The sequence below is a fragment of the Dermochelys coriacea genome, chromosome 1 (genome assembly GCF_009764565.3).
Source record: "Dermochelys coriacea isolate rDerCor1 chromosome 1, rDerCor1.pri.v4, whole genome shotgun sequence".
Classification (NCBI taxonomy): Eukaryota; Metazoa; Chordata; order Testudines; family Dermochelyidae; genus Dermochelys; species Dermochelys coriacea.
The window spans coordinates 314,814,201-314,829,557 of NC_050068.2; the positions used below are offsets into that span (position 1 = coordinate 314,814,201).

The following is a 15,357-nucleotide window of genomic DNA, read 5'->3' on the forward strand; positions in this document are numbered from 1 at the left end:
ATACTAACATATTCTGACATCTTGTGGCAAGTCACTTAAGGGTCATCGGTTAGGTTTAAAATTTGAATGTATATTCTTACTTTGTTACTAACTCTGTGGAGAGAGAGCCCTTGTCAGGATTCCTGGGTTCTGTCTCAGCTCTGGGAGGGGAGTGTAGTCTAGTGGGTTACAGTGGGAGGCACATACATCTGGGATCTATATAAGAACATCAGAATGGCCATACGGGGGAAGACCACTGGTCCATCTAGCCCAATATCCTGTCTTCCAACAGTGACCAATATCAGATGCTTTGGAGGGAATGAACAGAATATGGCAATCATCAAAATGATTCATCCCATAGCCCATTCCCAGCTTCTGGCAAACAGAGGTTAGGGACACGCAGAATATGGTGTTGGATCACGCCCCCCCCCCACCCCAGCTAATAGCCATTGACGGACCTATCCTCCATGAACTTATCTAGTTCTTATTGGAACCCTGTTATAGTTTTGGCCTTACAACATGCCCTGGCAATGAGTTCCACGGGTTGACCATGAAGAAATACTTCATTTTGTTTGTTTTAAATCTGCTCCCTGTTAATTTCATTGGGTGACCCCTAGTCTTGTGTTATGTGAAGGAATAAATAACATTTCCTTATTCAGTTTTCCCATACCATTCGTTATTTTATAGGCCTCTATCATATCCCCCCTTAGGCATCTCTTTTCCAAGATGAAAAGTCCCAGTCTTTTTAATCTCTCTTCATATGGAAGGTGTATAAGATCTATATATAAGCATTTCTGTTTCCCTTCTCTGTATCTTTTCTAAATCCAGTATATTTTTTTTTGAGATGGGATGACCAAATCTGCACGCAATATGCAATATGTGAGTGTACCATGGATTTATATAGAGGCAATATGATATTTTCTGTCTTAGTATCTAACCCTTTCCTAATGATTTCCAGTATTCTGTTAGCTTATTTGATTGCCATTGCACATTGAGCAGATGTTTTCAGAGAACTATCCACAAAGTCTCTTTCTTGACAAGTAACAGCTAATTTAGACCCCATCATTTTGTCTGTATAGTTGGGATTATATTTTGCCATATGCATTACTTTGCATTTATCAACATTGAATTTCATCTGCCATTGTGTTGCCAAGTCACCTAGTTTTATGAGATCCGTTTTAACTCTTTGCAGTCAGCTTTGAACTTAACTGTCTTCACTAATTTTGTATCATCTGCAAATTTTGCCACCTCACTGTTTACCCCTTTTTCCAGATCATTTAAGAATATGTTGAACAGCACAGGTCCCAGTACAGACTCCTGGGGGGCACCACTACCTCTTTTTATTCTCACCATTTATTCCTACTCTTTGTTTCCTATTTTTTAACTGGAGTGCCTGGCAACGCTTTCAGGATCATCTAACGATCCTTAATTTAATTTAATGACAAGCCTTTTGTTATGTTAATTACCCTGCCTCTGTTTATAAACAGGTTTCAGAGTAGCAGCCATGTTAGTCTGTATTCGCAAAAAGAAAAGGAGTACTTGTGGCACCTTAGAGACTAACAAATTTATTTGAGCATAAGCTTTCGTGAGCTACAGCTCACTTCATCGGATGCATTTCCGATGAAGTGAGCTGTAGCTCACGAAAGCTTATGCTCAAATAAATTTGTTAGTCTCTAAGGTGCCACAAGTACTCCTTTTCTTTTTGTTTATAAACAAATTCCCTGCCACAAAGGCAGAAGCTTGGAGCAGCACAGAACTCATTACATATCACACTCAAGTTGTGTTGCAGTTAAGAGCTCCATCTGGGACTAGAGCATGTGCTGTTAGCAAACCTCCAATATGAAAATGGGGGGGAGCCTTGAGCCCCCCTTGCATCCCCGAAATGATGCTCCTGGTAAGTGGTCTCCCAAACTATTTCCCTGACTAGCTAACTAAAAGATGGTGACTCACAACTCCACCACAGATCCTCAGGTTCAGAGATGGCTCTGGACTCCTCCGTCATTGCAGAGGGCTGACAACCACTGCTGGCAGGTGTCCTCTTCATATAGGAGTCAGGCTGCTTCTGGTGCCAGGATTTCCCCTCACCACGAAGGGGTGTGTAGGGGTCAAGGTGGAGATTACAAAAGTATAGTAAAATCTGGATTTTAGTCTCCCACCCCAGTGCTCAGACACACAGCAGGGAGCAGCCCCGGACTAGCAGCCAGAGCAGAGCTGGCCACGTGGTGACTGATCTCACATAGAGTTCAAAACTCTACAAACTGGAAGTCACCTTTGGAGAGGGAAAGGCCCAAGCTGAGGGACCTTGCTTTCAGGTCCCCAGAGGCCAGTCCTGCCCTTTCCCTGGCTGACTCCCAGGGCCATCCTTAGGATTTATGGGGCCCTACACAGTATTATTAAACTGGTGCCCCTATGCCTGGGGGTTGGAGGGGGAGGCAGCAAAGGATAGCCAGCCACCTGGCCTGCCTCATGGTGATGGAGAGTCATAGTTCCCTGCAGAGACCCCTGTACTCTCTCCCTCATGCAGAATGCGCGGCGCTGGTGCATTTGGCTCTGTGAATACAGCCTCTGCTAAGGAGACTGCAGCGCTCCCTGGATGTGCAGGAGCCAACCGGTTCATATCTGCTGTCATGGGTGGTGGGGGAAGCTGCCGCTTGGGGAGGCTAGCTCCGCCTCTTCTGCCTGTGGCCTGCCCTTCTCTGCCCCAGGCCCACCCCCACTCTGCCCAGGTCCCGCCCTCTCCCCATGGTCTTCCTCCTCCTATTCCCTCCCCCTCCCTGCTCATCCCCTTCCAGCCAAATCCCTGAACCCAAATGAAGCAAAGGACATTTGAAAAAACACTCTTCTGCAATTTATTTCTAAAAAAAATGGAGCATATTTTCCACTGCGTGCCAGAAGGTGAAGGTGAAGACTGGACATGGAGAAGGTACCTAATTAAAAGCACTAAACTTGGGAATAAAAAATGGCACTCACAGGTTTTTTGATATACCCTCAAGTTTGTCAGAGATTTATTTGCAAAAATTTTGAGGGCAAATCAACTGTCCTGCTGAATACAATATTAAATATTATAGAATACATGATGCAGCTCTTCTCTGTTTCACATTTTCTTAATCAGTATTTCTAAACTGATTTTATATTTTAAATGTACTCTTAAGCCTTCATAAAGTAATCATTCAAGATTACTACATATTTAATTCACTGAAACAAAGACATTATTTTAAATTAAGCAGTCACAGAAGGTTAGTGTGTTCATAAAAATGTTTATTGCTTTTAGAAAAAGGGAACACTAATTTACTTTGTGTAATCTCCATAACAATAGACATGTTTATGAAATTTCACCAACTTTAAAAAATATGTTTCCAAAAATTTTAGGCATAACAAAGGCTTTTATATCTTACTAAGGTATTGATTTTTCTGGAGGGTTCTCTTAAAACTAGTTCATCAAATAGTCAGAAGGAAAGAAAGGGAAACTCGTTTGTCCAACTATCTGGAAGGAAAGGGATGTTGTGCGTTTAAGGGCTCTCTTCAACAGGGGAGTGAAGGGAAAAAAGGATGGACAGAAAGGACAGGAAGACTTTGGAAGCAAATTTTTTGTACTATAGTAATTTAAAATTAAAGTGTATTTTAGGTAAGGGTGGTCTTTTGAAGGATTTATTTAAAAAACTAGATGTCTGAAGATCCAAACATTTAAGGCTAAAGATGAATACTCAGATTGTGCATCTAAAAATCTATGCAAGGATTTTTTAGAGATGTGATTTTGTAATCTTCAGCAATCTTCTAATGAAATATTTTTAAAGCAAATTTTAAACTAAGGTCCTGTAGACTAACATGTTCTGAGTAAATATTACAGTAACGCACAACTGTTTTTGTCAGTAAATTCAGAAACTGACCCTATATACCTGAGGTTGGCAAATGCCTGTTAAATGGCTTTGTTACCACTTGAATGGCTCCTTAACGGTTTCAATGTTGTGCGAATAGGTCTGGCAAGCTGGAGGACTTTTTCACTTTTAAGTTACTAGATCCCCTCTGGAGGAAGACTCACCAGGCTGCAGCAGCCAGCTGTGGGACCCTGCAGGAAGGGTCAGAACAGTGATAGGAAGAGGCGGGGTGGGTGGACACTAAGACCCAGGGTGCCCCAAATTTTCGGGTGCCCTACGCAGCTGTGTATGCTGCATATGCCTAAGGATGGCCCTGCTGACTCCAGAGTCCAGACGGCTCCAAAATGGCTTCTCCTTTCTCCTGAGCTCCCTGGGAAGGGTCTCTCTCCCCCTGTTGGTTGCTGAGCAGACTCTGAGTCTGCCTTTGGCTCCCACTCCCTATGAGGGACAGTGTGCCTCTCACTGAGCTGCCAGCACACAGAGTACCAGGAATCCATGTAATCTCCTTGAGGGTTACATGTACATATAGCTAGTTAGTGTAATCAAATTACCTCCTTCCCATCCTGTTGTTTGAAGTGAGCTGTAGCTCACGAAAGCTTATGCTCAAATAAATTTGTTAGTCTCTAAGGTGCCACAAGTACTCCTTTTCTTTTTGCGAATACAGACTAACACGGCTGCTACTCTGAAATCTGTTGTTTATCACATTCACTGGTTGCATTTTGTTCTAAATTAAAGGAATTGGTGGTGGTCTGCATGCCTGGAGGTGTCCACCCATATGTATCAGATTGCAAGCTCAGGCCCTTAGATTGTACAAGGTGTGGGGCAGGGACTGTATCTTCACATATGTTTGTCCAATACCTAGTACAATGGGCCCCTGTCCCGACCAGTGTTTTTGTGTCACCAAAATATAATAATGAGTTTGCAAAAGCACTTAAAGAATTTAGGAGCACAAGTTCCATTGAATGTTGGATTAATGCAATACTTCTCAAACTTTTGTACTGGTGACCCCTTTCCAGGGTTGCCTGGCATCCTGTTTTTGACCGGAACGCCCAGTTGAAAACAGACCCTGGCAGCTCTGGTTGGTACTGCCAACCGGGCCTTTAAAAGTCCAGTTGGTGGCACAGTGGGGGCCCGGGGCTAAGACAGGCTTCCTACCTGCCTTGGCTCCGTGTGGCTCCTGGAAGTGGCTGCTAGATCCTTCCAGCCCCTAGGCACAGGGAGGCTCCATGCGCTGCCCTCACCCAAATGCCGGGTCTGCAGCTCCCATTGGCCAGGAAAAGTGACCAATGGGAGCTTCAGGGGCAGTGCCTGTGGGCACGAGGGCAGCTCTCGGTGCCACGGTGCCTCCCTGGCCACCCATGCGTATAGGGGTCACAGGGACTTGGCGGCTACTTCCTGGAAGTTGCAATAAGCGCCGCCGGGACCCGCACCCCCTCCTGTACCCCAACCCCCACCCCAGCCCAGAGTCCCCTCCCGCATCCAAACGCCCTCTGGAGCCTGCACCCTGTACCCTCCCTGCCCCAGCCATAAGCTCCCTCCTGTACCTCAAGACCCTGGCCCCACCACAGAGTCCACACCTCCAGCTGGAGCCCTCACACCTCCTCCGCACCCAACCCCCTGCTCCAGCCTGGTGAAAATGAGTGAGGGTGGAGGAGAGCGCGCGATGGAGGGAGGGGGAATGGAGCAAGCAGGGCACGGGGCCTCGGAGAAGGGATAGGGCATAGGCGTGGCCTCTGGGAGGGGCGGGACATGGGGCGGGGCCGGAGTGTTCCGTTTTGTGCTATTAGAAAATTGGCAACCCTACCCCTTTCACATAGAAAACTTATGAGTGTGACCACCCTTATAAATTAAAAACTTTTTTTTATATTTAATACTATTATAAATGTTGGAGATGAAGCAGGGCTTGGGGATGGAGGCTGACGCTTGCGACCCCTCACATAATAATATTGTGAATCCTGAGGGGTCACGATCCCCAGTTTGAGAATCCCTGGATTAGTGCTTCTGAATCCCTTCAGCATGTTTGAATATCTCTAATAATAATTAATAATTAATCATAAAAATGTTGTTAGTAAATCCTCTAGATTTTTTCCTTAAAACCTGTGTTTTTGCTAGAACGTTCAGTAAGTTCTTTCTAGCTCACTTCAAATATTCATGGCCTCTCGATAATTGACTTTGATAAGATTGTGGAAAAAATAATATGTCCATCTATGCTTTCATTGTTCAGGAACACCAACATATTGGAGGTTAAAATCTATTGTCTAGGTAATCTACTTTATCAGTGAGAAATGTTTTTTCATGTGCCATAAATACACTGATAGAGAGCAGAGAGGTTTCATTCTCTACTCCTCCACTTAACTTCTGTTTCTCCACATTTTACTTGAATTGCTTAAACTTTGCACCAAAGGAAGTCTGAGGGAGTTAGGTGCCTAAATTGAAAGGGATTTGGGAGCCTCATTCTCTTAGGCTCTTTTGAAAATCCCAGCCGTGGTTCTTTGAAACTACCTTATTGTCCCCTTTCTCTGTGGTTTAACATTCAATGTCTGTTGCTCTTTCTTTAGTTTGAGAATAAAATTTTCTATTTCTCTCTTAATGATGCTGATGCTGTGTGGTAAACCTCAGTTATTGTAAGACTGAACATAAAATATTGAAAGTTCATAGATTTTAAATCAAGAAAAACCCTTTAAGACAAATTGGTGAAATCTTTATAGATCAGACAATGAAAAAATGTATTTCTACACTTCATAACTGGGTCTAGTTTTTATTCTATACAGGTGCAACCTTAAGGTTTGAGCCTTAAACTGCTGGAAGTGTATTTGTCTATATTAGTTGCTATAGGCTGGTCCTCCTGCCAGAGTTGGACATCAGGCTAGATTCTGAATTGTGAGCTTACTGAAGGCCCTCAAAAACATGAGGTCCCAAACTGTCCCATTCTTCAGGGTAGGCCTGAAATATCAACTTGACATGCAGCATTAATTCTCAACTTTTTCCATACCTGGACTCCCTTCCCATTTAGAAATATGGGAAGTGCAGGGTGGTCATGACCCACTGATACTTTTTTCATGACCTCCACGTTGAGAAATCATACCCTCTTCTGACTTTGATCAGATCTGTTCCTGTGACTTTGACTCGGGTATGTTGTTGACCTTGTTATGGATAGTACCCACTGGTTTGCATAACTCATGATAGTTCTTCTAAGGTAAACAATGTGTAAATTACAGAGCTTTTTATCGAGTTATCTTTTAAGTGCACACAGATCTTCCTTGGGCTCTTTTATCTTGTTCAGAATTTGTTATTTCCTATTAATTGACAACTTCTTATCACCAGTGATTGAGTTATTCAGTACCTGCTTCTGGCAATCATAATTAATAAAAATAAAGCATGGAAGTCATATTGTTGTTAGTAGAAATGATTTGGTTCTAGAGGTATTTAATTCAATGGGAGATCAAATTAACTAGTAGCTTAATTAAATGGTAAGAACTGTAATTTCTAATGATCATTGAGATGTAATATACTGGTATGTTTCACTTTGACAAACTTGATGAAGTTATTTTGTATTCCATTTTCTTTAGCTATCTAGTCATGCCGTTTATGGGAACAGACTTGAGTAAGATAATGAAGCATGAGAAACTAACTGAAGATCGAATCCAGTTCCTGGTCTATCAAATGTTAAAGGGCCTAAAGGTTTGCCATTTTTATTACTTTCTTACTTTCACAAGTTACATTTTTCTTTGGAAATTGATTTAGAGAGCTGCATACATTTTGCAATATTTGAAAACTGAGCAAAATTTAATCTCCCCATAGATATTGTGAGCTCTGGAATTCCCCACAATGGATGTGTTTCTTGATGATGAATATTTGCTTATATTTTTTCAAAAATCATGTGCGGAGGTTGGAGTGTGAGTCCTTTGCCCCGATGGTCTGATTTTTGTAGTTGCAAATATGTTTGATCCACGAAGACTCTCTTGTAGGCCATCAACACTTTTTTTTAACAAGCCAGAAAAGTCACTACTGTGATTTTAGTCCATCCTCCTCCAGCAATTGATTGGGCTGCTTCTTTGGCACACCTCGCCCCTGCTAGCTAAGGTAATTAGAAACCAGAGGTGAAATCCTCACCCTGTGGAAGACAACAGCTCTGATTTCAATGGGGCCAGGATTTGATTCCAAACCAAGAATCAAACTTGGATTTCACATATGGCGATGCAGAGCACCAGGTTACATGGTTAGTTTTAAAAGTCTCCTATTTGTTAATCTGCAGATTTTTCAAAGTCAGTTTAAAGTGCTGTGGTTAAGAGAACAGTGCTTTCCCCTGCTATATCTACTGGAGATGTGACATCAGATGTGATATCTTTCCAGTTTTTGCTTTCTCATTAGTTCTGTTTATTTTAATTAATTATCTCTATGGATCTCCTTTCATGCACATATTACCTATGTTTATTGTAAATTTGTTTTAATCCCTTTTAGATAAGATGAACAGAGACCTTCAGGCATGGGCACCCCAGAGTAAAGACCTGCCCTTGTGAGGTGCTGAGCTTCCTTGACTCCGACTAGAGTTAATGGGAGTTGAGAGCCCTCAGTCTCTTACAGAATTGGGCCCCAGTTCAGCAAGGCACTAAAGTACATGCCTTGCTTTAAGCACATGACTCATCCTACTAAAGTCAATGGGATTGCTCACAGGCTTAATTACCTTGACTAATCAGGGTTCTAACATTACCTGTGAAATTCTAAAATATACTTCCATCTCGTAACATTTTATGTAGCCTTTCCCAATAGATCTGAAGGATCTCTGAAGTCTACTAGCATGAGACGGTGGGGTGGCTTGGTGTAGAGAAAAAACATGCTAACACACACTCTGGATTTTTAGTGACAAACTAATGTGTAATATGGCTGAGAGAAGCTAGAACTTCTTCAAAACCTCTCTCATCCCTCCACTGCCCAAAAGAAGTCAACCGTCTGTACTAAAAAAATTGTAAATGATGGGGGATGAAAGATGTTGGAAAACTATCCATTGAAACAGCATCACTTTTCAATGATTTTTGGGAGCATAGTTTGATACTATCTCAGGGTTTGATATTTTTATTTGATAATGGACATATTCATAAATTTTAAGGCAAGAAAGGACCATTGTGATCATCTAGTCTGACCTGCATAATACAGGCTATAGAATTTCACTGTTTCCTACATTAAGCCCATATCTTATCTTTGAGCTAAAGCATATTTTTTTAAAAGACATCTAATTTTGATTTAAAGACCTCAAGTGTTGAAGAAATCTCCACATCACTAGGTAAGTTGTTCCAATGGTTAATTATTCTCACTGTTTAAAAAATTCCATCTTGTTTCTAGCCTGAATTTATCTAACTTCAGCTTCCAGTCATTGGATCTTGTTATACCTTTGTCTGATAGATTATAGAGCCTTCTGCTATCAGAAATATTCTTCTCATATGTACTCTCTTTTAATAATGATACTGTTTATAAATGATTGTGGATCACCTCTGAAGTATCCAATCTCGTATACTAAACTGCTATACAATGTGTATGTTTGTGTTTCCCTCATTTCAGTTAAATAAACAGATTTCCATCTTCATTGTTCTCTGTTTTGTTTCACTTGGCTTTCATAAGAACAGCCATACTGGGTAAGACCAAAGGTCCATCTAGCCCAGTATCCTGTGTTCCAACAGTGACCAATGCCAGGTGCCCCAAAGGGAATGAACAAGTGATCCATCCCCGTCACCCATTCCCAGCTTATGGCAAACAGAGGCTAGGGATACCATCCTCACCCATCCTGGCTAATAGTCATTGACGGACCTATCCTCCATGAAGATATCTAGTTCTTTTTTGAACCCTGTTATAGTCTTGGCCTTCACAACATCCTCTGGCAAAGAGTTCCACAGGTTCACTGTGTGTTGTGTGAAAAAATACTTCCTTTTGTTTGTTTTAAACCTGCTACCAATTAATTTAATTTAATTACCGAGTTCTTGTGTTATGAGAAGGAGTAAATAACACTTCCTTATTTACTTTCTTCACACCAGTCATGATTTTATAGACCTCTATCATATCCTCCCCTTAGTTGACTCTTTTCCAAGCTGAAATGTTGGCAGTCGTTCCATACCCCTAATAATTTTTGTTGCCCTTCTCTGAACCTTTTCCAATCCCAGTATATCTTTTTTGAGATGGGGCGACCACATCTGCATACACTATTCAAGATGTGGGAATACCATGGATTTATATAGAGGCAATATGATATTTTCTGTCATATCAACATGCAATTTCTGTTTCAGAGTAGCAGCCGTGTTAGTCTGTATTCGCAAAAAGAAAAGGAGTACTTGTGGCACCTTAGAGACTAACAAATTTATTAGAGCATAAGCTTTCGTGAGCTACAGCTCACTTCATCGGAAATGCATCCGATGAAGTGAGCTGTAGCTCACGAAAGCTTATGCTCTAATAAATTTGTTAGTCTCTAAGGTACCACTAGCAATTTCTGTAGAATTGAATTCCCTTCACCTTGAGAGACAAACTCCGACAAGGCCATGGAATAGCAGAATTTTGAATTAGATATATATTTTTGCCTTTCTCTGTGAATGTTTGGTCTTTAAGGCCTGCAATTTATGACACACAAGAAGAGCCTTGCACTGATGCAGAGTTTCACTGAAGTTAAGATGGGTGGAGTGGACCCCCTGTGTTTTGTAAACTGCAGAATCAAGCCCTAAATGAGACAGGCGTATCATGCCTGATCAGATTCTAACCAGCTTTTCTTCTTGATTTACATTGGACCTTTCAAACATTTGAAACCAAAAGAACAGGACACACTGTGCCTGGATACTATGGTGATGGGTGCCTAGGGGTGCTGTTTTCCCCTCTCCTCTGACCTCACTCCACTACTTTGTACATTTACCCCTTTGTGTCTGTATTGTTTTCTCCTATCTCCAGATTTAGTGTATATATTTTTATCTTGTCCCTCATAAATTCTGCTCCCCTATTCATTCATTTATCCCTGGCTCCAAGTAGAAGAGTTTGTGCTCAAGGGTTTCATGAACCTTAAAAGACCAGCCTGAGTTGACAGTAGTGGGGTAGATGGGATCTTCAGGGAGGAAAAAACAATTCTGAATTTCCAACTATAGGGCTTGGTTTATCTTTTTAAAAAAAGAAAAGGAGTACTTGTGGCACCTTAGAGACTAACAAATTTATTAGAGCATAAGCTTTCGTGAGCTACAGCTCACTTAGCTGTAGCTCACGAAAGCTTATGCTCTAATAAATTTGTTAGTCTCTAAGCGGCCACAAGTACTCCTTTTCTTTTTGCGAATACAGACTAACACGGCTGCTACTCTGAAACCTGAAATTTATCTTTTTAGAATATCTTCCTAAGGAAAAGGGCTAGAAACCTACTGTGGAAAAAAAAATACATAGATTAGTCCTCACGTATTTAGGCCCCTACAATCATATAGCACCCACAGGAGTAGGCTTTGTGAGCCCCAAAGGATGTCTCTCTCTGCTAATCAGATGTGCTACATTCATAGGAAGCTGGGAAAGCAGGTGTGAAGAGCTGATGTATGAAGCACTCAAAGCAGCACATTGGGTAAAGAGGAAATGGGAGGAAACTCCTTAGGTGACCTGGCATCCCAGAATTTGGAGAAACTGGGGCATTCCAGTTCCAGCTAATCTTGCAGGGATGCTGAGATAATCCTAGTAAGCCAGTATAGCTTGATACCCTAATCTTACTGTATCTTTCAGTAGAAATGATTCTCTTGACTATTTGCAAAACTGCTTTCCATCTAGTCATATAGAAGAGTGCATCTCTAATCACCACAGCATTATCAGCAGTAACGTACAGCTTTATTCATCCATTATTTTTTGATGTTTTAGTCCTTTCATATTATGAGTCAGACATTCAACAATAATTCACTTGTGATCCATGTCATTATACTTTGGATCTTTCTCCTTGTGATAATTCACTCTGAGCAAGCACTGTGTCTATCTTAAAAAAACAACAAGGAGTCCGGTGCACCTTAAAGACTAACCAATTTATTTGGGCATAAGCATCTGAAGAATTGGGGGTTTTACCCATGAAAGCTTATGCCCAAATAAATTGGTTAGTCTTTAAGGTGTCACCGGATTACTCATTGTTTTTGTGGATACAGACTAACATGGCTACCACTCTGACACTTGTCTAGCTGGGAAAGTCTCTAAGGAACTGATCTAAAAGCAGCAACATTGCAGTGCTGAGAGACGCTCCCACAGCACCAGTTCTTGTTACTTTAGACTCAACTTAGTGCTATTAGACTCTTGTTTTCATGAGCACTAAATTCAGTCATTCCCTTTTTTCCCCTTAAATAATATTCACTAGATTTCACTTTGCAAACTCCCTTGCCATATCTTCCTGTACTGATTATACTCTAAAATTCTCAAAGGAGTTGATCCAAAAACTGTTGCAGTCAGTGAGAAGATTCACATTTGGATGAGGCTCCTTATTCTGCCCTCATATTTTATGTGCAGCCAAGAACACTTATTATCAGGTGTCTGGTGATCAAGAGTTTTATCAACAGGGTGCAGTAACTTACTGAACTGAATTTGCGTAGGGTACCAAAATTTGCCTTATAGCTATTCCCAAGGTTCCTGTACTACAAATCAATTTGTTCACTCTAATCAGAGAAACAAGACCAGTTGTTAAGATGAAATGGTGACAATGTTGTGAGGGAAGTGACTGCTATGGTCTAAATATCTCTGCTAATAGATAATTTTAGGAGAGAATTTTAGATGAGGGTAAAAATCCATAATAGGAGAGTGCAAAATCCCATTTTAGAGAGAGACTCCATCAAAGTGAAAATATTCTGAACTAAGCTGGAGTAGTTTCCTCAGTACTGGGATACACTGCAGTATAGATTCAAATATCCTGATTTACAAAGAAACAAACGTTTATGAAAGAAACCTGGCATCAGAAATGAAGTGCTAAATAATTTGGTCTCACCATCTCTCTATTAAGAAGAGTGTTTAGTAAACATGTAAATTATATCCAGTGTGTTTACATGAGTTGTTTTTTTCCTCCTTTGCATTTCTAACACTCATTCCCAGGTATGGTGAGGGAGAGATCATGAGCAAAAGTAGGATGTTTAAGGGAAACTATTCTCTTCCCTGAAGGCGGCTGAGGCCCATTTTTACTAAAACTCCTGAGGCTGAAATTCTTTTAAAATTCCTGTTTCTAGATCCTGCGTTCTTGTGCAGAAGTCCCCAGGCAGGAGATGTCTACCCTTTCCTTGTTTGTTTGTTACCAGTCTTTGCTGGGAGTCTGACTTCTAACAAACACCTTCCATAGGAAAACTCTTAGGACTCTGTACCCAAGTGACAGCACTTCCTCTTGCTTAAGCAGTCTTCTCTCATCCTGATATACTTCACCCTTCCATCCACGAAATAAATAGCACTTCATAGTTGCTAGTCTCCTCCAGTCAGTGGCAGAAGTAGTACTCCACGCTATGTTACGTGGCACCAACATCTTTCCCCACTTCTCTCTACAGTAGTCAATTCTTTGGAAGGGAGTATGGGAGGTTGTTTTTCATTCCCTAGTGAGGTGCTAGAACTGTCTGGTCTTCAGGCAATTCACAAATGGAACTGATCCTCCAGCTGAAAATGTCGTATATGTGGTATATGTGGTCCTTCTCCCAAGCCTACTCATTTATTGTGGCACTTCTTGTTATGACTCCTCTTGCACCCTCTGCTCATATTATGTCAAAAACAAGAAACAACTTTATAATCGCATCAGCTAAGGGGTGGTCTAGGAGAACATAAAGCCAAGGGCAGACTGATATGTCCAAATATGAAAGCAACACTAGGAAGGCAAAGATGGGGCTTGTAAACTCACTACTCTAAGCAGTTCAAGAACAGGCTGGCTTTCAAAACAAATTATGTCAGGTGAGAGAGAGGGAACCTCTGTGTAATGTGGTGGGATGAGGAGTTTAGTCTTTGCAATGACAGAGATAAAATGGATTCTGAACAGCATTGCTCTAAAATTGTATGTCTAGCTGCATGGGAAGCTTGTGTTCTTGCTTTACTACACTGGGCCTGATTTTCAAGTATGGGTACAGGTCACTAGATTCCAGTACTGACGCTTAGATTTGATACATGGAAAAGAAAAAAAAACTCTAAATTTTTGTCTGTGAAGGTTTGTTTCCCCTTGCACTAAATGTAATAATAGTAGCTAACTATATAATCTTAATCACTAAATCCTTAAATGATCTGATGTATCCATTGATACAACAAAGGGAAAGAAGATCACAAAACTAATATATTCATGGCAGGCATTTCATCCTTGTCATATTATTCCAGTTTTTAAGCAGTGTACACCTTGAAATATTAGTTCCTGTGCTGGTCTGTTTCCTGTAAAAAGAGATCTAAAACTAAAATACACAATATGTTTGCTGAGGAAGATGGCTAGGACACAAGTTAGGGTTGCCAATTTTGATTGAACCTATTCCTGGAGGTTTCATCACATGACATAATCGTTAATTAAAGATTAATATTTAATTCCTGGGGACTCCGGGACAACCCTGGAGCGTTGGCAACCCTAACACCCATCTGTGACTCCCCTTTCTTCTTGCAACTGTAGGGTTTATGGCTTAACTTCATGGTTCCTTTTTGGGGTGGATAGAGGCAGGATTTGTGGACGGCTGCCCAGAAGGCAAGGAGCTCATTTGCCTGAGCTCTATACCAAGTTCGGAGCTTCTCTGCACTCCTAGTACACCAACCTATTGGTGGGCCTTACTGTCCCTTCCTGCCACTTAGGTTCCAATCCTGATCCATCCCGATTGGTTGTTTAGTGTTCGAAAAGCACTTTGCATATGGACATAACTGCTACTAACCCATCCATTATAACCCACCTAAGTCTGGGTTTGCAACAGGCTAGCAGGTCTGGCTCAAACCAGACAGGGTGCTAGAGTCCTAAGCTGGCAGGGCAGGAAAACAGGAGCAGTAGTAGTCTTGGCACATCAGGTGGCAGCTCCCAGGGGGTTTCTGTGATCCAACCCATCAGAGCCACCCATTATAAGTCTGTTGGAGAATTTCTGCACAAAATGGAATTTTCTGTTTACAATTCATACCAGCAGAATATTCATCAATAACTACTCTGCTCTTTATGGAGATTTTGTGGACTGTTGGAACCATTAACCCAGCTGGGAGAGTCAGAGATGGAACCAGGCAGAACCATTCTTCTTATAAAGTGTGAGGATGAAGGTGGTTATTTGCCTTCTGGTTGTTTTGTTTAGAAGTTGAAGTGGTTTTCAAATCAAGAAAAGTCCCTTTTTGAGTAAAACCGCTATGCTCCTGAGCATTTAAACTGAGACTACAAATCCAAACACACAGAGATTTTCATTTAACTCTCAAATGGTAATATAGTGAGCTTAGAGAGTCTATCATCATGGTATGACATATTTCAAAGATGCGGCACAATAGCATATAGCATACTATTCCAAGTGGACTGTCAAAACTGGTCTAATTCAAATTGCTACTAATACCAAAAAAG

General features: G+C 41.3%; 1 protein-coding gene across 2 annotated transcripts in view; it reads left to right on the forward strand.

Moving 5' to 3' along the window:
* MAPK12 (mitogen-activated protein kinase 12) overlaps nt 1–15,357 on the forward strand; it is an 84,754-nt gene that overhangs the window by 39,285 nt on the left and 30,112 nt on the right. For both annotated transcript variants that reach the window (XM_038394286.2, XM_043495924.1), the window contains one exon: nt 7,424–7,535. In XM_038394286.2, coding sequence (XP_038250214.1) covers nt 7,424–7,535 — 112 coding nt within the window. The remainder of the gene's footprint in view (nt 1–7,423; nt 7,536–15,357) is intronic.